The following is a 21,842-nucleotide window of genomic DNA, read 5'->3' on the forward strand; positions in this document are numbered from 1 at the left end:
AAGGCCATGTGCCCCAGCTTTATGCCGATGTACCTTGAAAGAGTGATGCTGGCATTAGCAAGTCTGCTGCATTGGCCTGCGAAGAAAAGTATAAGAAGAATGTCATCCCATTGATACATCCAACCACTAACAGTAACTCCCCTAAGAATCCAGCTGTCGGCGCCTCTACACAAGTCACCCTCAACAGCCTGGCGAGATGGTCCGTTTCTCTGTGACGAGCCTAGCTCTTACTGGGTCCTTGGCGTACCATGTGATCGCCGCACCGAGCGCAAACAACGAAGCCTGGAAAAACAAAGCTCTCTCCCCAGCTGAGCGCGCCGAGGCTCTCTTGCCCACACTCAAATGGACAGAGAAGATCGCCCAGTTAGGTGGTATAAGAAAGCTTCTGGATCCTAATTCATCCTTTAACCAGACTGCATATGATACGTTGTACCCTCTGCAGCATGGTATACTAAGTAAGTAGGTCTTTCGTAAGGCGCAAGTGCACAAAGCCTTGTCTCGACGAGCAAGTCCCAAGCTGACAAATTCTCATTAGGTTACGGCTCACAATTGAATCCTGCTGAAAAGGTGCTGCCATTTGCGAACAAGGTCCGACAGGAGCAGATGCAGGATGGCAAAGTTCCATACATTACAGTCACAGATTCGGTCAACTCCATCTATGTGCCTGGAGGGACCCTCTTTCCAGCAACACTCTCACTCTCCACGACATGGGACCTAGATCTGTATGGCCAAGTAGCGGGAGCGATTCGAGACGAGAACATGGCGCTCGGGACGCACTGGGTACTAAGTCCCGAGCTAGACGTAGCCAAGGATCCCAGATACGGCCGTGTGGGTGAGACGTAAGCAACTCCTTTTCCACTACAACTTCATTCTTGTATTTGCTCGCGGTGTTGACGGCTTCCTGTGCATATGGACGTATGGCTAACCGATTTCATACCAGCTACGGCGAAGATGTCTATCTTGTCGGTGAATTCGCAGCGCAGTATGTTCGAACTATGGAAGAGAAAGACAAGAACGGATTCATCAAAGTCGCCACCACGGTCAAGCACTTCTTATACGGAGAAGGCGCGGGCGGTATCAACACTGCCAGCATGGCCGGCGGCATCAATCATTTGTACAACGATCTCGCCCTTCCGTACATTCGCGTGCTCAAGGAAAACCCTGCGTCTATCATGGTGTCATATTCCAGTATCGACCGTGTCCCCATGTCAATCAACAAACAGCTTCTGCAGGGTATGCTGAGATCTGAAATGGGCTTTGATGGCCTACTCATGTCGGACGCCGTGGCCATTCCACATCTTCATACCCAAAGCCTCGTAGCTTCAACTCTCAAGGATGCAGCTACCAAGGCCCTCCGTGCCGGATTGCAACTCGAGCTAGCTCCTCAACAACCAGCCGCATTTCCGACTCTTGTTAACAGTTCGGACGATCAGGAGATCGTGAGGCTGGTAGACGAGGCAGTGAAGCAGCATTTGATCATCAAGTTTGCGACTGGCATGTTTGATCTTCCCTTGCCCACGATGAAGAACCTCAAGAAGGTGCTTCGCGCATCCAAGCATCTCGACATCAACCGGAAGGCTTCACGCGAATCCATCGTCCTACTACAGAACAAGAACAATTTTCTTCCCAAATCCAAGATCCCCAAGGTTGCACTCCTCGGCCCCATGGCCGACATTTTGAATCCTGGAAGCTACGCTCCCAGTACGAGCGAGAAACCCTTGCATGGACGCACGCTGAAGGGGAGCCTCGAGGCAGCGCTCGGAGCCAAGAACGTTAAGTACATCAAGGGCGTTGACATTGCTTTCGTACGTGATAGTGATACTGAGGGCATCCAAGCTGCTGTCGCTGCAGCAAAGGAGGCCGGCCTTGCGATTGTGGCTGTTGGATCTCTGTCCGTATACACTCTGGATCCAAATGCTGGTGAGCGTACGGATGGCGAATTCTTCACACATGCCAGTTTGGGCTTCCCCGGTAGTCAGCAGCAACTCATTGACGCCGTTCTCGACGCCGGCGTGCCAACGATTGTTGTTCTCAGTGGTGGCCAGTCGTTTGTGCTCAACAACTCAACCGTACGGGCCGACGCCATCCTCCACACGTTCCTCGCTGGCGAGTTCACCGCCGACAGCGCAGTCGAGATTATTCAGGGCAAGGTTAACCCCAGTGGCAAGCTGACTGTAACTATGCCGCAAGCTGAGGGAGCCCTCCCAGTGTACTACGACTATATGTCTTCTGACGCACAAGGAGGCGTAAGCTTCATTCAGACTCCCAGTATTTGCGCCACATATGACTACAACTTCCCCTGTCTAAAACGAGGTGATGCTCCCATGCCGTTCGGCTACGGCCTCAGCTACACCACCTTCGACGTCTCTGCTCCTAAGATTACTCAGAACGGCAACGCCGTTTCTATCTCGGTCGCGGTGACCAACACAGGCTCCCTTACGGGCAAGGAGGTCGTTCAGGTCTATCAGAGACCCTCGAACTCCGAGATCGAGCTACCAAACAAACGCCTGATCCGCTTTCAGAAGGTTGAGGTAAATTCAGGACAGAGCAAGGTTGTTAACTTCAGGATACCCAAGAACGATCTTGGCTACTACAACAATGCCAAGTATCAAGTCGAATCAGGGGAGTACATCTTCTGGACGGGTTCAAGTTCTAAGATGACTGATTTAAAGAATGCCACAATTACCCTTTAATAATACTATTTATATTTATATATTAGTTAAAGTACTTTAAGTAGTTTCATAAATTAGCTTTTGTCTTGAATACTGCAATCATAATATTATATAACTCCCCAATTTCTTATTATGATTTTCAATCCCCATGTACTTCATACAGCCTATCAGGAACCAGATGCCTGCAGATAACCCCTCACATGTCTTACAGTGACGTGATAAGGCAGACTATAACCACACAAGGGACAGAATCACTTGCCGCCTCTCTTCTTTCTCATCTCCAAACTCAGCCTGCTTATCCATCTTCGTGATCAAGCCAAATCACATACACTTGTCTTTGCGAAAGAAGTATTGTGTGTCGCAGGCAAAAGGATAAATTCCCTTGCGGTTAGGCCAGGATAGGTATCTTCTAACGACGACATCATGTCCTCTTTAGTACCTGTACCCACTGCGGCGCCTTTAACCCCCGCCGTAAGACTCGCAAAGGTTATCTCAGAATTCAGCTCTGCACTTGACGAAAAATACCGGCCAATCTTCAAAACATGGCAAACGCATTCTCCTCCCTCCGAAATCGACGTCATCCGTCTTACGGAAGAAATCAATCGAGATGGTTCGCGACTCCATCAAACCTCTTGGAAGCCTTTTGGTACAAGACTTCTCAAGTTCTTAGATCAAATCCAGCTTCTTATCAAACCTGGCGACATCTTAGTTGGTGGATCTCAGAACATGATCGCAAGTGGCGTTTGGGCAACCGTGAGACTGTCTCTTGAGGTGAGAATACTAGCCATTTTGATACCACTTCAATTTCCCGACCAGTCTGAAATGTAGATAGCGACCGGTCATCTATCCTATTTTGAACGCCTTTCGCTCTTGCTCATGCGTTTAGGACACGCAACTATCATCCAACGAGATCGAGTCCTATTATTTCCCCACGACTCGGATTTAAAGGCCCTTACTTGCGAATACCTAATTGTTATTACCGAAATGTGCAAAACAATCATTGGCTTCGAGAAGAAAGGTTTTCTTGCTCAATTAGCTACAAGCACATGCTTAGAGAAAGAATTTAAGGAATTCGAGACACAACTGGCATTTTGGTCCAAAGTGATCAACAAAAAGCTTGCTTACTTGAACGAAGCATCCCAAGCTCAAGCAAATACGTCGATTGCGGCCATTTCAGGTAGTCTATCCTCGTGGGGCGAGTCGAGGAAGAGAAGAGCGGAGGATTGGCGCATTCAAGTACTTCGGCAGTTATCACCGCATCAAGATGAGTTTGAAAGTACCTGGCGACGTGAGCGACGGAAGGGATCTGTGGAGTGGATCTTCGACGACGAGCAATACATGAATTGGAGATCGGCTTCCTCCTCATCAACGTTGTTAATACATGGATCGCTTGGGAGTGGTAAAACGGTTACCATGGCCAATATTACAGGCAAGTTCTGGCCCAGCCTTTCCACTGAACCGCAGCCTGGCCTATGTGCGGTAGCTTCATTCTTTTGTCAATCGATGGACCGAAAGACACTCTTACCTCGCACACTCTTTGGAAGCATAGCCCACCAATTTCTTAGATCTCTAAGACTCCCCGCGGACCATCCAGCAATCCGTCAATACAGCCAAGAGTACACGGCAAATGACACAGAATCTATTATCGAGTTTATCAAAGCGCATTTTCCAGATCATTGTCATTACTATGTTATCATGGACGGTCTAGATGAACTAAGTGCTGAAGATGCTCAAGAAGTTCTCCGACCACTGGCGGATTTACAGACCCATCTCCAATTACATATCTGCTGCTCAGTACGATTCGACTCCCTCATCAGACCCATGGTTTTGGAGCTTCTTCGAACCGTACACTCAATCTCAATGTCTTGTTCCCGGAAAGACCGAGAAATTGAGAGTTACATTAAAGGAGAGCTTAGTCGTCGAACCCTAGCCCAGAGATTAGACGAAGCGACCAAGGAACATGTCCAGAATATACTAGTCCAAGGGGCTCAAGGAATGTATCTTTGGGTTGTACTTCAACTCAACGCTCTATTCCCCCTATACGGCGAGACTCTGACCGTTCTTGGAGACTTTGCCCGTATTCTTGATCGTTTACCTACCGGCCTCTTTGAGTCATTTGAACAGGCCCTGGGCAGAATCAAGGATGATAAATACGGAAGTCGAATTTTTGAAATAGTCACTGCAGCTATACGCCCATTGACGAAAAACGAGTTACGGAGCGCCCTTAATATTGAACCTGGTGTGCCTTTTTGGGATGACTCAACTCTTCCGCTGGATGCTGAGGCTATGGTTTACCGTTGTGGCGGTGGGCTGCTCTATATTGACGAAGAGGAGAATACTGTTCACTACATTCACCATAGCGCATTGAGACATGTCCTCGTGGATAGCGAGGCCGAATGTCTCGAGGACCTTTCCAAAGAACAGAATTTGGAGGGGGTATCAAGTTCTCCCCAGATCGATAGTGCGAAGAACCACGGCCTTGGACCAGCTCCCGGAAAGCGTCAACATGGGATTTTCCTCTTCACCCTGCGCCAAGCAGACTCAACAATAGGTTTCATTTGTATCACTGCTCTGAATCTCGAGCAACTCGACCGAAGAATTTCTCGTCAAAGGAAGCTTGTTTTTGACAAAAAATCTCTGCAGACAATATCGGATGCGACAACCCGAGAAAGCCTTCTTGCTTGCTTCATGAAGACCATTATCCAACAGCAACGGCCACAACAACAAACTCCAAAGTTTGATTTGGGAAGGATTCTAGAAGTTATTTCCACGGCCAAATCTTCTGTGACCGTAGGTGAAGCACAATTATTTTTCAGCTATGCCGAGGCACATTGGCTTGATCACACTTCACGACCTTATTTCAATCTTCAAGAAGAGACCAAGTTTAACGATCTTTTCTTGAAGCTGATAAGTGAGAATGCCCCTGGTCTTATCTTTCCCTGGGACGATGATAAGTCAAACAACAACATCGCACTCTGGGCGCATGCCAATAGTCATCTTCGGCTTTTACATCACTTATTATGCGATTCAAAAGGGCCAGAGTGTAGAAATGTCGTCCATACACTTAGCAAGGCCTCAAGATCCCATCTCTCTGGCTTCTCCTGCCACAAAGACCGCCTCACCGACGTCCTGTGCAGACTTGTTGACTACGACTTTCTGAATGTAGCTGGAGTGGAAACACTACTATGCTTGGGTGCTCAACCCAACGAAACTTATAGAAACGGCGCCCGACAGGGCCTCACCCCACTACAAGTGGCAATTGAAAGAATGACCGAGAACAAAAGCTATGAAGCTGATGTGGTGAGAGCCTTATTGCAAGGCGGCGCAGACGCAAAAGGCTCATCGAGTGGAAAGCCCCCCATACTTATTGCGATCGATGCACATTGGGGGGTAGGATACCAGATGCTATTCTTGTCTGGGGCGAGGGTATATCCGGTCCGCGACTATTTAGGTCATGGCTGGTCAGACTCTATGCTATCGGCTCTAGACCTTGCAATGTTTCGTGGGAAAGACGCGGACGACATGATTACAGATCTATCTGATTGCGGTGCAGATATCAAGCATTATTTTCAAGAACAGTGCTGGCCAGTCAGCTCGAGAAGTGCGAATGAACGCCCAGCCGATGTGTTAAAACTATCTGCGTTCTCCGGAGAGGGTGATGACTGGGTCAACATTCAGCAAATTGAAGCTCAGCAACACCATTACCTTTCTGTCCAGGACCAAGCACAAGCGGATTCTAGAGTTTTGAAGTGGCTGCTGAAAGCAAGGTGTGATGTCAACATAGTATCAGCGAATGGTATGACTCCACTGGGTCTCGCAATCGCCTTGTTAGATGTTCGTCTCACACGAGACCTTCTATCAGCTAGAGCGAACCCGAATGCAAGATATGTAAGCACAGTATCGGAGTGCTTCCAGTGGCCCCTCGTAGACGCCGCTCGGCAAGGATCTGTCGAAATCGTCCGTGTTCTTTTGGACGAGGGAGCTTCGATACACAAGCGCTCACAAGGGAAAACGATTCTGAGGCTAGCGCTCGAGGAACAGAGGAGGCTCAACAGAAATCTCGTTGCAATACAAAAGGCTTTGAATGGATTTACGGGGAGCCTCGAATCGGTGGTGGCTACAGACCCTTCTATACTGAGCACTATCACCCTTGCGATTGTTCGACCTGCTCGAGGCTCGTTGGTGTTGAATTATCGGCCCAAGTTAGTGTTTCATGATACTTGGACTGCTATTGCTGATGGCGTTGAAATTTTGTCCAAAGAAATATAACTCATCCTTTAATATAAAATCAAAGAAGAAAAAGGTTTTTAAAAAGGCTATGTAATAAAAGAAGCCTTTTAAGGCTTAAGCTTTAAGACTTTATAATCAAAACCTTAATACAGGATTTACTACTTATAGAAATTATATCTTAATTCTAGAGGTATACTTATAACATCAAACTCTGTCTGATTTAAGAACACCAACCAGAACGTTGAGTACCTCGGCAGGCAGGTTCAAGACCTCGACCGGAAGCACGTCATCTTGTCTCCGAAATGCAAATAGAGTAATCCGCGGAGATAGACTCAAAAGGCCCTATTTGTTAGTCTCATCCTTAAATTGTGATGCTCCGATTCGTCTCTGCTCAAAGGAGCTCGTGGGGGGCGAGATCCGACCCGAGATGCGAGGCGACGAAGCGCCAGAGATAGGCGAACCATCATAGTTTCGGTGAGGTAAAATTTGACCAGCGGCTATCAACTTATGCTTATTTTCGGGGAGGAGGGAATGGCGTAATGTTGAGAAATTGTCTTGGCAGCGGAATCCCAAGCTGTTGAGTGGTTGTTCGAGCAATGGTGCAATACCTCCCAGTTCTGTCGTGAACTACAGATCTTTGCCAAGGACGACTGAAATGCAGCTTATACCGAGTACCGGAGAGGTACAACAGATCCGAAAAGGCGTTATCGGCCAATTTGACCATTCGTCTGTGTTACTTTTCACTTGCAAGCTTGAAGTGTCCACTATCGAGACACACATGTCTCAACAACCATTTCAGGGGGGTTATCAAACAATAGTCAGAAAAGAAGCCAAAAAATACCATCAGAAGCAACCCCTAAATCTCGCTATTGTATCCATGCCTGACGCCATAGAAACATAAGTAACCCCGCGGGGTTGAGTCTTTCGAGATGAGGAACATGGATTTCGCCATCGCATACCAACGTCAATGTATACAAAAGGCGTGGTTACATCCAAGATGATTGCGAGAAGACTGCTGAAGAGGACCAAATAGAAACCTGATCTTTACAATGGCACAGTCTGATGATGTTCGTCAGTCGGACGTTAAGAATGCTGCTGACCTCCGTATTGACCCAACCGACTCGGACTCCTCCAAGTCCATTCCCTCCACAAAGGTAACCCCTCTCATCGCTACACTTCCCCTCGCTGCGCCAGAGGAACCTCGGAGTTGGTGGCAGCGACGGCCGAAACAAGATGGAGAGGCTGTTGCAACCCGTCGGTCCGTCTTTGACGACCCAGACATGGCGAGGCGCTACCAGCCCCGATCTGACTGGGAGAATCTGCATCGATTTGACCCTTCCGAGAGATGGACATTCAATGAAGAACGTAAAGTCATTCGAAAGATTGATAAACGGATCATGATATTCACTTGCGTCATGTTTATGGCTCTGGAGCTGGATCGATCGAATTTGTCTCAAGCTGTGTCCGATAACTTTCTGCCAGACCTGAAGATGGACACCAACGGTTAGTCGTTCTCATACCCGATTGCTTCATTGTTTTGACTTTGCGTTTTTAGATTACAATCTTGGAAATACCGTCTTCAAGTTGTCCTTTTTGTGTGCAGAGCTTCCCTCCCAGCTTGTCAGCAAGTACCTCGGACCTGACCGTTGGATTCCAATGCAGTTGTGCCTCTGGAGTCTTGTCTCTGCGGTAGGTAATGCAATACTTCAAGTCCCTCTTGATACTGACGGTCTGCTTAGGGCCAGTTCTGGTTGGACGGAAGGGCTTCGTTTCTTGCATGCCGTGCTTTACTGGCTATCTTCCAGGGCGGATTTATCCCAGATGTGAGTAGTCAATGATGCCTTCCTGTCCAAGTATTAGTTGCCGCAACTAATCGTTGTTATGGAATGTTTGTAGACGATCTTATACCTGAGTTATTTTTACACCGCGAGTGAACTCACTGTTCGTCTGGCCTTCTTCTGGACGGCGTACAATGTCGCCGATATCATCAGTGGTTTTCTTGGAGCAAGCTTCCTCCAACTGCGAGGCTGGCACGGCTACGAGGGCTGGAGATGGCTGTTCCTGTTTGAGGTTTGTTATTCGGACTCTTTGCATCATTGACTGTACTGATGACAGGTACCAAATAGGGCCTACTGACGCTCGCGGTTGGTATTTCCGCTTGGTTTCTTATGCCTGCTGGACCCACTCAAACCTCAGGCATTCTCCGTGGTAAGAACGGTTGGTTCACTGAGCGGTAAGTTGCACCAGAGATGGATAGACCTTCGAGACTGACCGGCGTGCAGGGAGGAGCGCATTATGGTGAACCGAGTCATCCGGGACGATCCCAGCAAGGGCGACATGTATAACCGCCAACCCATTACTCCGAAGTTGCTATGGGTGTCGCTTAAGGACTTTGACCTCTGGCCGATCTATGCCATCGGTTTGACATTTTTGATCCCAGCCACGCCGCCCGCTCAGTACTTCACCTTGACCCTCCGTGGTCTTGGCTTCAATGTTCTTGTCACCAATCTGTTGACCTTTCCGCATACGATACTTTCCATTGGCGGCTTGCTACTGATCTCATATCTTGCTGAGAAGTGGGGTGAAAGATCTCTGCTTGGTTTAGCTGTTCAGATCTGGAAACTGCCGTTCATGATCTATCTATACGTCGTGGACATGAGCACGGTCAACAGATGGGTCTCGTTCGCGGTGTTGACACTATTGCTTGGTTCTCCGACTGGTGAGTTTGCTCCTCCCTGACTTGCCTATCGCCGACTAACATTATCCTTCTAGCCCATCCAATTCAAGTGAGTTGGAACTCGCGCAACTCCAATACGGTTCGTCTGAGGACAGTCTCGGCAGCTGTCTACAACATGTCCGTTCAATCTGCCGGTATTATCGCATCCAACGTTTACCGCAAAGACGACGCGCCGAGGTACCGGGAAGGAAATAAAATTCTTTTGGCGATCATTGCGCTCAACATCACGTTGTATTTGTTGACCAGAACCTACTACATCTGGAGAAACAAGAGCCGGGATAAGATTTGGGACGCCATGGATGATGAACAGAAGAAGCATTATCTTGACACCACAAAGGATGAGGGCAATAAGAGACTGGACTTTCGGTTTGCCTACTAATTGATCTAGGCATCCTGCCGACTCAGCTAACACAGGATGTTTGTTTCAATGGTGAAGGTGTTTGCAATATCATGGATGGCAAACAGGAGCGATCTTGCTTCAGTGCTTTTGGTTTCAGCATCGAAAGGCAGCTTAGCAATCTCGACAGACATTCAATTGAATAGTTGGATAATACATACTCAAGTTCATGATAGCCAAGAAACTGAAGATGTCCGGTCTATGATGGCGTACCCATCCATTTCTTATCATTACCTACTGATAAGAGCAGCCACTCAGGTTTAAGACAATCAGTGCAGGTGACACAGATAAGCAATCGGTCGCCTGATCCTTCCCAGTCCGTACTAGCGCAGCCTCTAGCCTTATCTCCATTCGCCGCCTTGAACCGTTCCATCACCAACTTGACTTTCCCCCGCCCTCATTTGTTCCCTAGCAAATGACATAACCCCAAAGCAGCATGTTTTGCTTTGTGCCCCAAACTCAAAGCCCCTGTGATGCCACCGCAGCGTCGATCATGGGTTGGTTGTGCGAGGTGTAAGAGCTTTAAAAAGAAGTGCAGTGAAGAGAGACCCTCGTGTCAGAGATGTCAGACTGCTGGGGTCAAATGCGAATACGGGGTGAAGCTCCGCTGGGGAGGGAGGCCATTTAACCGGTCACCTTTTGGGGATTGTTTGTCACAAAATGAAGGCAACGTTCAAAGATTAGGCATGTCAATTGTCTACTACGCAAGATACATACTAACACTCTCAGATTTGAACAAGAAAAACTTCATCTATGTTTCCCCTTCTACTCCCAGACCAGGTCCGTCAAAGGCTACATCGCCTCCTCCAGATCAGAAAGTCGATGAGCCAGAATGGATACCAAATTCTCCATCAGAGGACTCGGAGTCTTCTCAACTTGTTGTCAGTCAGAGGCAAATGCCAATGTCTCCTCTAACCCCATCCGTTGAGTTCTTCGGTCACCTATCACCCTTGCATCGATCAGGCCTACAGTACTTCACCGAGAGGACCGTCAAAGTTCTTGCGCCACATCCACAGATCTTTGATGAGCTATGCGAACTCATCTTGCCAATGGCTGTCTTCAATGAGCCCTTACTGCAGGGCATTGTTGCACTGGCCGCCACTCACCGACTTGCGACTTGCAAAACCAGCGAGGAGCAGTCCTCACAAGCGCTCATCGTTGCTGGCTTTCAAGCTCTCAGCTCGAGATCCCTTTGCCAGAAACTCTCCGAATGTGATGAAGATCAACAACTCATTCCCCTGCTGGCCGCATCAAGAGCACTCTTCGTTTGCGAAGTCTTTGCCAGTGAGCCCAGCCCAGATCGATGGAGTGTTCACTTCCGTGGAGCTCGTGGGCTCATTTCTCGAATACACGATAAAGGTCTTTCCCAGAACCCGACGGACGAATTGCGATTTTTACTCCGATGGTTCGACATGACCGAATCGCTGGTCTGCCACTCAATGACTGAACTCGCTCCACAACAGTCGACTATCCCCTCGCCAACAACGCTCGCATCAGACACAGATGACGAGCCTGTGTATATCGATATGTATCTCTCGCGTACAAAGGACCTCCTTGGAGTGTTCAAAGAGATTGCACGACTACGCCGGATCAACAATGATGGAACAGCGTCTGAGACTTCATCGCAAGGCGGTCAAGTCGAGGCCGAAGTCTGGTGGCTCCTCAACTATCTGCAGTCCATAATCGACCGAGATCAAGCGAATCCTCCGCCAGTTATGTCAATACGTGGTCGCGTTCTATCTGTTGCCGAAGTCCACGAATACCGGATATCGAATCAGATATGGCAGCTCACCGGTCTGCTCCTCATCCACCGACGCTTACGCAATGAGAGGAGGTCGTCACCTCTCGTGCAAAACCTTGTCAAGCAGATTCTCGAGTGCGCAGAGCGTCTGACACTACGAGACGGACTCACACCAGTCACTCTTCTTACTCCGCCCTTGTTCTTTGCAGGATGCGACGCACTTGGTGACGACAGGCCGAGGATAAAGACCTCGTTGCAAGGCGTCTCAACTGCGCTTGGACTGTTAAATACACAGCGAGCATTGGAAATACTCGAACAGTATTGGAAAACCGATCCGGGTGTCGATGATGATCTAGCCGATCGGTCGTGGCCTAAGATCAGTCAATTTCTACCCTACTAATGCCAGCATCTTTTTGAGATAACGCTTGACAAGTCTCCGACAACGCTCACGAGTACTCGACAAATGCCCAGAAAGATTCATCTTCATCTAGGGCGTTGTGTGGTTTCTCAACCGATTGTGGTCAGCCCCAATTGCAAACTCTTCGAGCGGGGACCAACGACTGGTAACTCAAGTCCCTTCATCTCCAACACTGAGGATATCCGACAAACCACCAGCCTCCCTGATCGGCTTTCGCACGACTACAACCTGGAGAAGTACACTGCAGTGATATTACCGCATCCTTCATATGACGCATGGCAAACACCCCGATGTCCTCCTCGCGGAAGGACAACGGCCGGCCTCCGAAGAGTTTGCTTAATTGTCACTAAACGGAGTACCTAGTGGAAATTTCAATGCTGAGCAAATCATCTCATTCTTCACAAGTGGCCATGACCTGAGCGCAGTGGGTACATGACCCCTGACACCTCTAAAATCGAGTTTGTTTCAGCTTTTTAAAGACGGTCGAGGCTAGGAGATTCTTGTCGCCGAATTATTCGAATTCGTGGACTCAGCGATCTACCGCTGTGTGGATCTTCTTCATCTACTCCGTACTCGGTCAACTGACCGGCCTAAAGTGGAATCCTGTTCCCCTTGCATCCCATCTTTGCCTGTTTCAGGTTTAAGGGGATAAGTACTCCGATCCCAGACTGCTTAACAATGTCGTGAGTACGTGGCGAAGTAATTGTCTCGTTCTTCACTCCGTCGCGGCCTATGCTGGGCCACGGGCCTGATCTTCCCAACCATTCAGGCTCACGTCAATGCTTTCGGGCATTTACAACGTTTCCCATGCTCCTTGGAGCGTTTGTACAGAGCCGATTTCTAGCCTCTCACAACCTCGTTTTATTTGGCACCTTATGATGCACCTCGAGCAAGTCATGCGTGATCCAGCATTTGCATCTCGTATCCGCGGCCAAGTACCCTGATCCCAAGGAGCAGGTCTCACAGGTGGTCAACTTGATCAGTTAGGCTTCTGGTTCCAGGATGCACCATATTCTGGCCTTTGAGGCCAAAGGAAGGCCGTATCTAAGCTGCAAAATCTCAATATTCGCTGTCTTCTTGATATCACACGCAAGCAGGTAGAACTTGTAGCAATACTCCATGTAACCACCTGGTTTGTTTCAAGTCGGCAGCTTCTTTGATATTTTCATTAGTGCGTTTATTTTTAGATAATATTGCACCGCAATCGCCGTGGCGTTCCTTCAGCCAGTACCATGGCAGCCAATCCATAGACAGCAATGCTAGCCTTGTCTCAATATTAGCTGAAGATAGGACCCGAGAACCTGGCGATTCTATTATTTACTTGTTATTGATGCCTTGAGGGAAAAAGTCTTCATGATCCAAAACTCATAATACAGAAAGTTGAGGCCGATGTTTAAATCCCATGTAACTTTAAAACTCTAACTCCAAGATACAAAGAAAAGTGCTCCGCAGGGGAATTCCTCTAAATACCCATTCAACAACGCAAAGACCAAAAATATCCAGTCTTAACCCCCATCAATGTCCTTTCCGCATGGCAAAGACGCTCAAGAAGATACTCCAGCCGAACCCAACACAAACTGCCACTAAAACCCGAGAGCGCACGGGAACCCATAGGAAGTTGCAGACGGCGACTAATGGCCAGATATGCCAGCCAGCTTTGATGAGTGGCCAAAGTCGGTTGCGGATTACTTCCAGAACGAGGAAGGGGTGTGAAACACGCGCGATGTTGGTGCAGATGAGAAAGACAGACCCGCTGATGGCAAGACCAATTGTTTGATCAAGGATCAGCTTTGCCAAAACGTTGCGCCAAATAAGATCCGGACTGATATTGAACCATCTTCTGGTCGTGCCTCTCGTGTCATCGTCCTTCTTCTCCTCAACCTGCTTCGCATCCGCCTGAACCTGCGGCAGGATCTCGTTCGCCCTGATTGCGTGGCCAGTGGGGAAGCAGTCCTCCAGGATGAATTGGATGATGTTGCCGACCTGAGAGCCTATGAACCCATAGATAGCAAACTCCAGTACCTGCTGGGCATCAAAAGTCGATACGCCTGGTGTTCTGTAGTGAATGATGATCTGGGTGACCAGGTTTGCCGAGACCTTGATAGCTGTTGCCTGAAGGGCGAGGCGGAGATTGAGGGCGCGGACCATGGTGCGTTGGCCCTGGGGACAAAGAAAGGGGGCTTGTTACGTAGTCATGAGAGAGAGGGACAAACGAGTGAATGGAAAAGTGAGGCGGGGACAGGGACAAGGCTGATGGAGGTGGATGTTGGTGTGTGTATGTATTGGATCTGACTGATCTGGAGAAGCGGGAGAGGACCAAAGATGATTAGTGACAGCCTGGCTTGTGCAAGGTGCAAGGACCCCCTGAAATTTGACGAATGAGAACAGCTGTCCCTTTTGTGGGTCGCGTGGCAATCAATTTCAGCGGGGGCTGAGACTGAAGGGCACTGGTATTATCTTCGTTCCTTGGGGTTGCACGGCATATTTAAGACAATCGCTCAATGAATTCGTGCTGCTGAAACATTTGCGCGCTTGGCATCGATAAATTCCATGACAAGTTCGTGATTCGGCTTCAGTGGGGTCCAAGGCTGAGGGGTGAGAGGGGAATGCCCCGCCAACTGTAAATGCGCCTGAATTGTCAAATAACAGCACGTGAATATTTAAGTGAAACTCAATCATACACTGGAGGTCACCAATTAATTGACTTTGAAACGGGAAAAGATGCAAAACACCTAACACTAAACTGGTAGTAAAACAAATTCATTAATAATTAAAGAGCCTGGCACCCAACCCTTCTGGCAATCTGTTGTTGTCCCGGGTAGGTGACATGCGCAAAAGAGACAGTACATAAAGCGGTGAACGGCAAAAATTGTGGATAATGGTGGAATCAAACCACCAACATTGGACGAACAGGGAATCGAACCCTGGACCACTCCCAAATTACGCTCGTTGAAAACATGCTAAGGGAGTATTATACCACTAAACCATTCGCCCGAATGGATGCTGAGTGGACTTCAACCAATGTCTAGATCCTGCCACTGAGACGGCAGGGTCCTGAGCTTTGGCTGCAGTAATCTTGTTCCCTGTGATGCTTGACATCATCTCATCAGGATAAGACTTTTCACAGTCACCACATTTTACTTATCTACAGTCTGGAGCAACCTCATCAGGATATAGTTAATGGTCTCAACAGTCACGCCAACAACTATGTGTTTTGTCCAATGCCATTGTCCACAGCCATTGGTATACAGGCGATTAGTTGTTGAGATGTTTTCAATAGCGCAAGCTGTTCTATTTTTGTTCAAATTTGTGTCTGAATCCTCAATCTTTAGATAGAATATCTATAAGATGGTCTAGTGAGAGCATCCGAGGGAGACTTTGCTCCTAGAAAACGAAGTGATCGAGTGTCATTCGTAGGTTCATCAACACTAGTGGTATTCTTCAAGAACAGCCTTCAGGCACAAAGACTATATCAGTAAAGAGTATCCAAATCATGTCTAGTTATATATGTTAACTTTATTAGAGCCCATGATATGCTTATAATACCTATGCTGAATCAACTATTTGTATTGCGTTTCTGAGAGGCTTGCTCGTGCACGTTCCTGAATACTCTGCAGCTGCATAAGTGGACGTCACTGAATATGGTGGCTGCAGCAAGGCCCACTCCTGTGGATAAGTCTCTGTGGTGCAAATATTTATCTATGTATTCCAAAATTTCTCTCCAATCTCTTCCTTCTTCACCCCCATCCCTCAGTGTCCATCTCACGGTCTCACCATGGATCCTCCTGTCAGAGGCACCCGAGTAAGTTCTCTCGTCTCTGGACTCGATCCATCCATATTAACACATTCTTTTTTAGCTGGTTCCTGGAAAGAAATCTTTCCTGGATCTCGCTCCAGAGCTGCAGTCGATGATCATGGAATCCCTCATTCTTAGCATCTGCCCTCTCACCGTTCCCTGCGATGCAAAGACAAAGTATGGCCCTATCACTTCTGCCGGGGAACAGAGTCTTCTCAACCTCAAGCTCTCATGCCGCATGATCTACAATGCAATCAAAGAGAAGCGATTCGTTGAAGCTTTCACGATCGTTCAGCCTCAGCCGCATCGGCGTGAGTGGCATCCCTCGCAAGGCGCTATCATCTTCCCACCCTCTCGCAAGGCTTTCACCATCGACCCTTTCCGCGATATGCTGCGAGTTTGGGACATGAAGCTGCCTCAATTTCAACCCTTGTCTGACAACATTCTCGTCGGGAGACTTCTCTCTGTTTGGTGCGACAAGCCCATCCACCACTGTTACTCAAAGTTCGATAGGGCAGACTATCCTGGAGATTCTCTACAGCTATGGCGACAGAAGTTCCAGGGCCGAACCAACCCTGATGAACCTCGTACTCGTCGTCCTGATCATGAGTTGTCGGACCAGGACCGCCTTATTCCCAAACTGTGCCTCGGCAAACTAGCCTTCCTTAGGGAGCTCTACATTGTTGCAAAGAAAGTCCCAAGTGACTAGTGGATTCCGGGCTTTTGCTTCGATGAGCGCTTCCGAGTGACCGGAGACCCTCCTACCAACGACATTGCTCCTGGACAGCACATCGGCGAGGTCTGGAACAACGGCGCAAGCTTTCCTCCTCCTGGTCCGAACGAGTATCTCTGCCCTACCAGCGGTGCTATGGTGTCTTTTGAATCTTTAGCTCGGCCCCTGGTCGGCCTGTACGGTTACGACAAGACAGAGACGACCCGCGGCGGTTTCTGGGCCGGCTTTCTCTACTACCAGCTGAAAAAGGAAGTATGGTTCTCGCCGCTTTCTGCCCTCGAGGTCCGCGACGCAACGACTGTGCCGGTTGCAGACAAGCCGGAGCGCAAGCTCTTTGAAGGCACTCATTCAGACTTTGTCGCTCGAGTCTGGATCATTCGTGGAGACCAAGATCTGCCTCCCGCTCAGCCCCACCATCGATGGGTCAAGGTCAAGAGCGATCAGCCCGGAGATCCTCGCTATACTGCAGAGATCGAGCTCATGTGGTCCATCGTCGTGGACAGAGTCCTCGGACAAACTCAAGGCGAGACCCCTTACGAGCTTCGAGTTCACAGAGAATGACATGCATAAGCCATTGGCGAGATCGCTCATAGGGGCAAGAACATGGATGCGGATTGGATGGATTTGGCAGTGGATGGGCAGATGTTCTAGGATGGTGTCTTGCAAAAATAATCGAGCTTTTATAATCCTGTAGCTAGCACATTGGTTCCTCTGACACCACAATAAACATATCCCTTGCCGACACTACCTTTCTGCAAAAAGAATGATTGGCCTCAAATGAACCATGTCAAAAATGAAATTACAGTATAGTTGCGTGTCTTTACCACTCTGTTCACAAGACAAAAAACATACAACAGCAGGTATTCGCTGGTCGTCTCCGACCCAACTACTAATCTACCCCTTGCGGGCTTGACTAAGGGAGAGCAGACGGGATCCCGTACTTTACCGCAGGTATGGTCGTATGTGGTCAAAGGCATCGTGGACAGGGCTCAAGTTGGTGCCTGCGTGGTTGTTTGCCAAAGACATTTGAGAGGAGGACAAGGCGGTGGGGCTCCACTTGAGTAACAAACTACGAACCAGCATCAACACAAGAAGAGTCTTTTCAGTATCGCCAGGTAAAGCAAGGCTTGGGTGTATACTCGCAAAACCTTGGAACAGTTTTAAAATAAGCATGCAATTTGATACGGCTCCGAGACACTTGTATCTGCATAGCCTGGTCTAAGAAATTCAACAAACAGAGATGCTCGGTTGTCACAACTTCTTATGAATTTCTCAAGCTCTCGGTGAGAACTACTTGATCTCATACCCCTCAAACATGCTCTTCCGGATATGTCAGACTTCTTGCTGACTCAAGCGCTTCACAGGACCATCCAAACTACCATGATACCACCCAACAGCCCGCCGACCGAACCCGGTGTCTTCATGTTCGAGTCATTGCCCGTCTGAGAAGAACTCGCCGCAGTACTGGTTTCCGAAGCCGTCTGTTCTGCGCTTCCCCCGGTACTTGTCTTGGAAGCCGTGTCCTTGGCGCTATCACCAGTTGAAGTTGCGGACGACGAATCGTCAGTAGCTGATGCCTCCGCACCGTTCAGGTACCTCGAGCTTGCACTCTTGACCCGCGAGTCATAGTCTGATGCTGAGACAGGAATCGTGGTGTAGCAGCTCATTGACTTGGGTTCCCAAGAACTGCCTGTGCAGATAGGCCATCCTTGACATGTGCTCAGGTCAAGTTTGCCACCAACGCAGCAATACGCTTTGTTGTCGGAGGGATTGTTGAGTACACCAGGACAGTTCTTGTTGTTTTCACCAGTAATGATGGTGGTCTGTGCCAGGATCCCTTGGATCAGGCATGCGAGGCTAACCGAGGAGAGAAGCATGGTGAATTCAGAGTTTGAGATAAAGAGTGGACAGATGATGCTTTAATTGGACTCGGAAAGGGATGCTCAACGCTGTTTGGAAACTTGAGTATACTCAATTTGTCATCTTTAGAATCCGGAAGTCATCGTTATTTATATACGTCTTGACCCTGGACTGAAGCTTGTGGCTTGAGGCCATCTTGTCAGCAACTTCCATGTCAGCAACCAAAGTCCCAATCTCGCTGCCCCGTATAATCATGGACTTGTCTGAACCAAGGAACTCGTATTTACACTTTCGATGATCATCTTCGTTCTAAAATCTTACGATGCAACGCTTTTACTTTGTTCGGGCCAAAGCTGTAGACGAATTGGCCTTTTTGGACACCAAGCTGAGGCAAGTCCCGGCATCTGCCAGCCGATATTCACCCAGTGATGAATCTAGCCACATTCGGTATTTCAGAGAGACACCCCTGCAATCCTTCAATGGAGCAAACCTTAACAGAGGCCAGCTCGGCATGCTCAGAAGGGTAAGTGACAGGTATCGTGACGTAAATGTCTCATAGTCTTGGGGACTAGTTGATTGTCAAAAGGCCTTGAAGGGCAATAAAGGGTCCTGATTACCTCGATGATATGGCTGCTGATCGACACTGGAACAAGATCTTTACTGGGATGTCGGCACTCTCGGATACCCTACGATATTCAGCTGAGAAACATAGTACCAATTGAGATTTGTCAATGGCTGTCTGCCCCTACAGTTCTAGAACCTCCACATCGCCAAGCGAATCTCTCGACAGCTCCACGCCTTCAGAAGCCACGTCCCCTCCAAACTAACTGCATCCGTAGCATGGCGTCCTAGCGTCTGATCGCTTTCCCTACGGGGTATTTCAAGACCTTGCCCCCGTCCAACCTTTACCCATCCTGCAGCCAAGCTTTGTCTTTCGCAGCCCTACGAACCCGATTCTGTGGTTTCGATTCCGATCTAACCTGTTTTCTATTCTTGTTTATTAATATTTTTATCCTCTGTTTCATTTGTTACACGTCTCCACATGACTCGACACGGAAGACGCATAAAGCGGTGCGGCACTTGTGTTGAGCGCAAAGTTAAATGCGGTATGTCGGTGATGTGAGTTGAGTGGTTTTATGGAACTGACTATTGATAGATGAGCAGCAGCCCTATTGCCAACGGTGTAAAAATGCAGGTCTTGCATGTTCGGGGTATCATAGTCAACTAAAGTTTGTCGACGAGGGGACTCGGTTCGTTTCGACTACGACTTGTCCTTCTCAGGCTGTTTCGAAATCTGCGACATCACAATGCAGTCGTCTCGCCAATGGCAGAGCATCAACAAAGTGCCCGAGGAACCCCAAGCCTCAAATCGTCACCCTAGTACCACAGAAGAATACTCTGTTCTTCCCCTACACTTTGTCAAAGCTATCACCGGAAGACTTGCGCTGCGGGCCAGGACTGGGTCCAGGAATACTTTCCGAACTACTAACGGGCCAGCACTCGGAACTGCATCAATCATGTGTACAGGCATTGGCCGCGATGTACTTTGGAAGAACGAATCGGGATAGAGATGCCTGCGAACAAGGGCTACGGCTATACTCTCATGCACTGACTCAGCTCCGGACGGACATATGCCACTCAAATACCGAAATAGGCACCCTAATGAGCATCATGTGTCTTTGTGTGTACGAGAATGTCGTCTTCTCTCAACCGACGGCTTGGCTCCTACATTATGATGGCCTAGGAAGATTGGTAAGTCCTTTCACGGCGGGGCTTTGACCTTTTGCTCACGATGACTCCTAGATGCAAGCACGAGGTCCCAAACCGTGGAGAACTCCAGCAGAAAGGCAAATACTGCAAGCGGCACGGTACTACATCGTAAGCTCTTGTCACCTCAAAGGGGGTATTGGCGAGGAGTTACTGACTGAGTGCAGACCCTCTCCGCTGGCCATCAACGCCGCCATTGTTTCCTCGACCAGCCTCAATGGGAGAGCACAAGATGCCTCCCGGAAGGTGAAACCCCAGATAAGATCGATATCCTGTATGACATTTTTGCCCAGCCGCCTGGGATCATTGCGGATTATGACAATATACGAAAAGCAAGTGTGACGGACCCTGCTGCATTTGAAGTTTTGCGAAACAGGACACAGTCAGTCATCGACAAATTACATGAATGGTACCGGGACATGCCATGGGTATGCACCACAGATCCAGTCATGAAAGAGAACAACGGTATGCCTCTTCCGGATGACCCCATGGAATGTGTCGCCCTCGCAATCAGCTACGCCATGCTTTTGTGTCTTGTCCAGCCTTGCGAATACCTGGGTATATCACTCTTTCCGGAGAACATGGAAGCTACAAGCAATATCGACCAAAACTCGAAAAACAAGTTCTTGGCCCTGGAGATTTGTCGCTTCGCGAACTGGGCGCTTCGTGGTCAAGCTTCGGCGAGCTACGCCTTGCTGTTGGTATACCCCCTTCAAATAGCGTGGTTCTGCGTGCAGAATAGTGAGGAGGACCTCCGTAATGTTAGAGTCATCATGAACTCGGTTGTTGCGGATTCGTATGGTTTTGAGTTGGGGAGGATGAGGCATTGGGATGAGACTAGTCTGGATCAAGGCCGGTATGGCTTTTTGTATTGATGATAATTGGAGAGGGATACTACGTAAAACATCCTGATGATGATTAAGACGAACTTTGTTGCGCATTGCAGCGCTGAGCTGACATGGCGCTTGGTAATTATCCGCTGGCCTGGCTCTGGGGATGCGCCGATGGCTCAACTGTCGCGTTTGGATATCTAAGCGCCTTTGCCATATCGACACTGATTGATTGGTTACAGGAAACATGAGATTTCAAAGCATGCGGCTCTGCTGATTGCCCCCAAATAACATCGACGTATGTGGCTGTATCGCCAAACCTGGCATGACCCCTGCAATGCCGTCAATCTGCTTCCCCCTTTGCGTGGCGATGCACAACACGGCAAATGCTAAGCCCTAGGCTACACCACACCTCAAAAGAGATCAACGAAGCAGGCCATCTCGTTCGGAAATATGGTGGGCCTAGCCCCCAAGCCAAGGCAACTCCGTCGGAAACGGAGGTCCGCTACTGATTAACCAGCGTCTTTGACTGGTCTCAGTAACCTCAAGATCCACTGATCCTTCAAGGCTGATATGCAGCCTTGCTTACGCCCAGCTATCTTATACACATTTGGAAATCGTGCTTATGGCCCGAAACAGTCCAATGGAGCGCCCATGCCGA

At 48.7% G+C, this 21,842-nt stretch overlaps 8 protein-coding genes and 1 non-coding gene, besides 1 other annotated feature; 6 read left to right on the forward strand and 3 right to left on the reverse strand.

Moving 5' to 3' along the window:
* Positions 1-196: 196 nt before the first annotated feature.
* On the forward strand, positions 197-2,693 carry FFUJ_10785 (related to beta-glucosidase; the record flags this gene model as incomplete). XM_023569608.1 has 3 exons in its annotated part: positions 197-455; positions 536-839; positions 941-2,693. 3 exons carry the CDS (start codon positions 197-199, stop codon positions 2,691-2,693), a joined length of 2,316 nt encoding a protein of 771 aa, XP_023437195.1.
* Positions 2,694-3,095: 402 nt separating this feature from the next.
* FFUJ_10786 (uncharacterized protein) lies at positions 3,096-6,941 on the forward strand (the record flags this gene model as incomplete). XM_023569609.1 has 2 exons in its annotated part: positions 3,096-3,443; positions 3,501-6,941. 2 exons carry the CDS (start codon positions 3,096-3,098, stop codon positions 6,939-6,941), a joined length of 3,789 nt encoding a protein of 1,262 aa, XP_023436800.1.
* Positions 6,942-7,951: 1,010 nt separating this feature from the next.
* FFUJ_10787 (related to nicotinamide mononucleotide permease) lies at positions 7,952-10,018 on the forward strand (the record flags this gene model as incomplete). XM_023569610.1 has 7 exons in its annotated part: positions 7,952-8,405; positions 8,458-8,591; positions 8,642-8,725; positions 8,799-8,972; positions 9,029-9,135; positions 9,185-9,621; positions 9,675-10,018. The coding sequence occupies 7 exons, from the start codon at positions 7,952-7,954 to the stop codon at positions 10,016-10,018; spliced, it is 1,734 nt and encodes a 577-aa protein (XP_023436801.1).
* A 704-nt stretch (positions 10,019-10,722) lies between these two features.
* Positions 10,723-12,177, forward strand: FFUJ_10788 (uncharacterized protein; the record flags this gene model as incomplete). The annotated part of the gene is made up of 1 exon (XM_023569611.1): positions 10,723-12,177. One exon carries the CDS (start codon positions 10,723-10,725, stop codon positions 12,175-12,177), a length of 1,455 nt encoding a protein of 484 aa, XP_023436802.1.
* A 1,533-nt stretch (positions 12,178-13,710) lies between these two features.
* Positions 13,711-14,343, reverse strand: FFUJ_10789 (uncharacterized protein; the record flags this gene model as incomplete). Its single annotated transcript, XM_023569612.1, has 1 exon — positions 13,711-14,343. One exon carries the CDS (start codon positions 14,341-14,343, stop codon positions 13,711-13,713), a length of 633 nt encoding a protein of 210 aa, XP_023436803.1.
* A 754-nt stretch (positions 14,344-15,097) lies between these two features.
* Positions 15,098-15,189, reverse strand: a tRNA (tRNA-Ala).
* A 781-nt stretch (positions 15,190-15,970) lies between these two features.
* On the forward strand, positions 15,971-17,285 carry FFUJ_10790 (uncharacterized protein; the record flags this gene model as incomplete). XM_023569613.1 has 3 exons in its annotated part: positions 15,971-15,997; positions 16,053-16,692; positions 16,747-17,285. The coding sequence occupies 3 exons, from the start codon at positions 15,971-15,973 to the stop codon at positions 17,283-17,285; spliced, it is 1,206 nt and encodes a 401-aa protein (XP_023436804.1).
* A 284-nt stretch (positions 17,286-17,569) lies between these two features.
* FFUJ_scaffold12.rrna4 lies at positions 17,570-17,685 on the reverse strand. The gene has a single exon (XR_002792852.1). It is a non-coding gene; the product is annotated as a ribosomal RNA (ribosomal RNA).
* Positions 17,686-18,082: 397 nt separating this feature from the next.
* Positions 18,083-18,601, reverse strand: FFUJ_10791 (uncharacterized protein; the record flags this gene model as incomplete). The annotated part of the gene is made up of 1 exon (XM_023569614.1): positions 18,083-18,601. One exon carries the CDS (start codon positions 18,599-18,601, stop codon positions 18,083-18,085), a length of 519 nt encoding a protein of 172 aa, XP_023436805.1.
* A 1,025-nt stretch (positions 18,602-19,626) lies between these two features.
* Positions 19,627-21,226, forward strand: FFUJ_10792 (uncharacterized protein; the record flags this gene model as incomplete). XM_023569615.1 has 4 exons in its annotated part: positions 19,627-19,690; positions 19,741-20,336; positions 20,388-20,462; positions 20,519-21,226. The coding sequence occupies 4 exons, from the start codon at positions 19,627-19,629 to the stop codon at positions 21,224-21,226; spliced, it is 1,443 nt and encodes a 480-aa protein (XP_023436806.1).
* Positions 21,227-21,842: the final 616 nt, after the last annotated feature.

This window comes from Fusarium fujikuroi, chromosome FFUJ_chr10 (genome assembly GCF_900079805.1).
Source record: "Fusarium fujikuroi IMI 58289 draft genome, chromosome FFUJ_chr10".
In the NCBI taxonomy this organism is placed as follows: Eukaryota; Fungi; Ascomycota; class Sordariomycetes; order Hypocreales; family Nectriaceae; genus Fusarium; species Fusarium fujikuroi.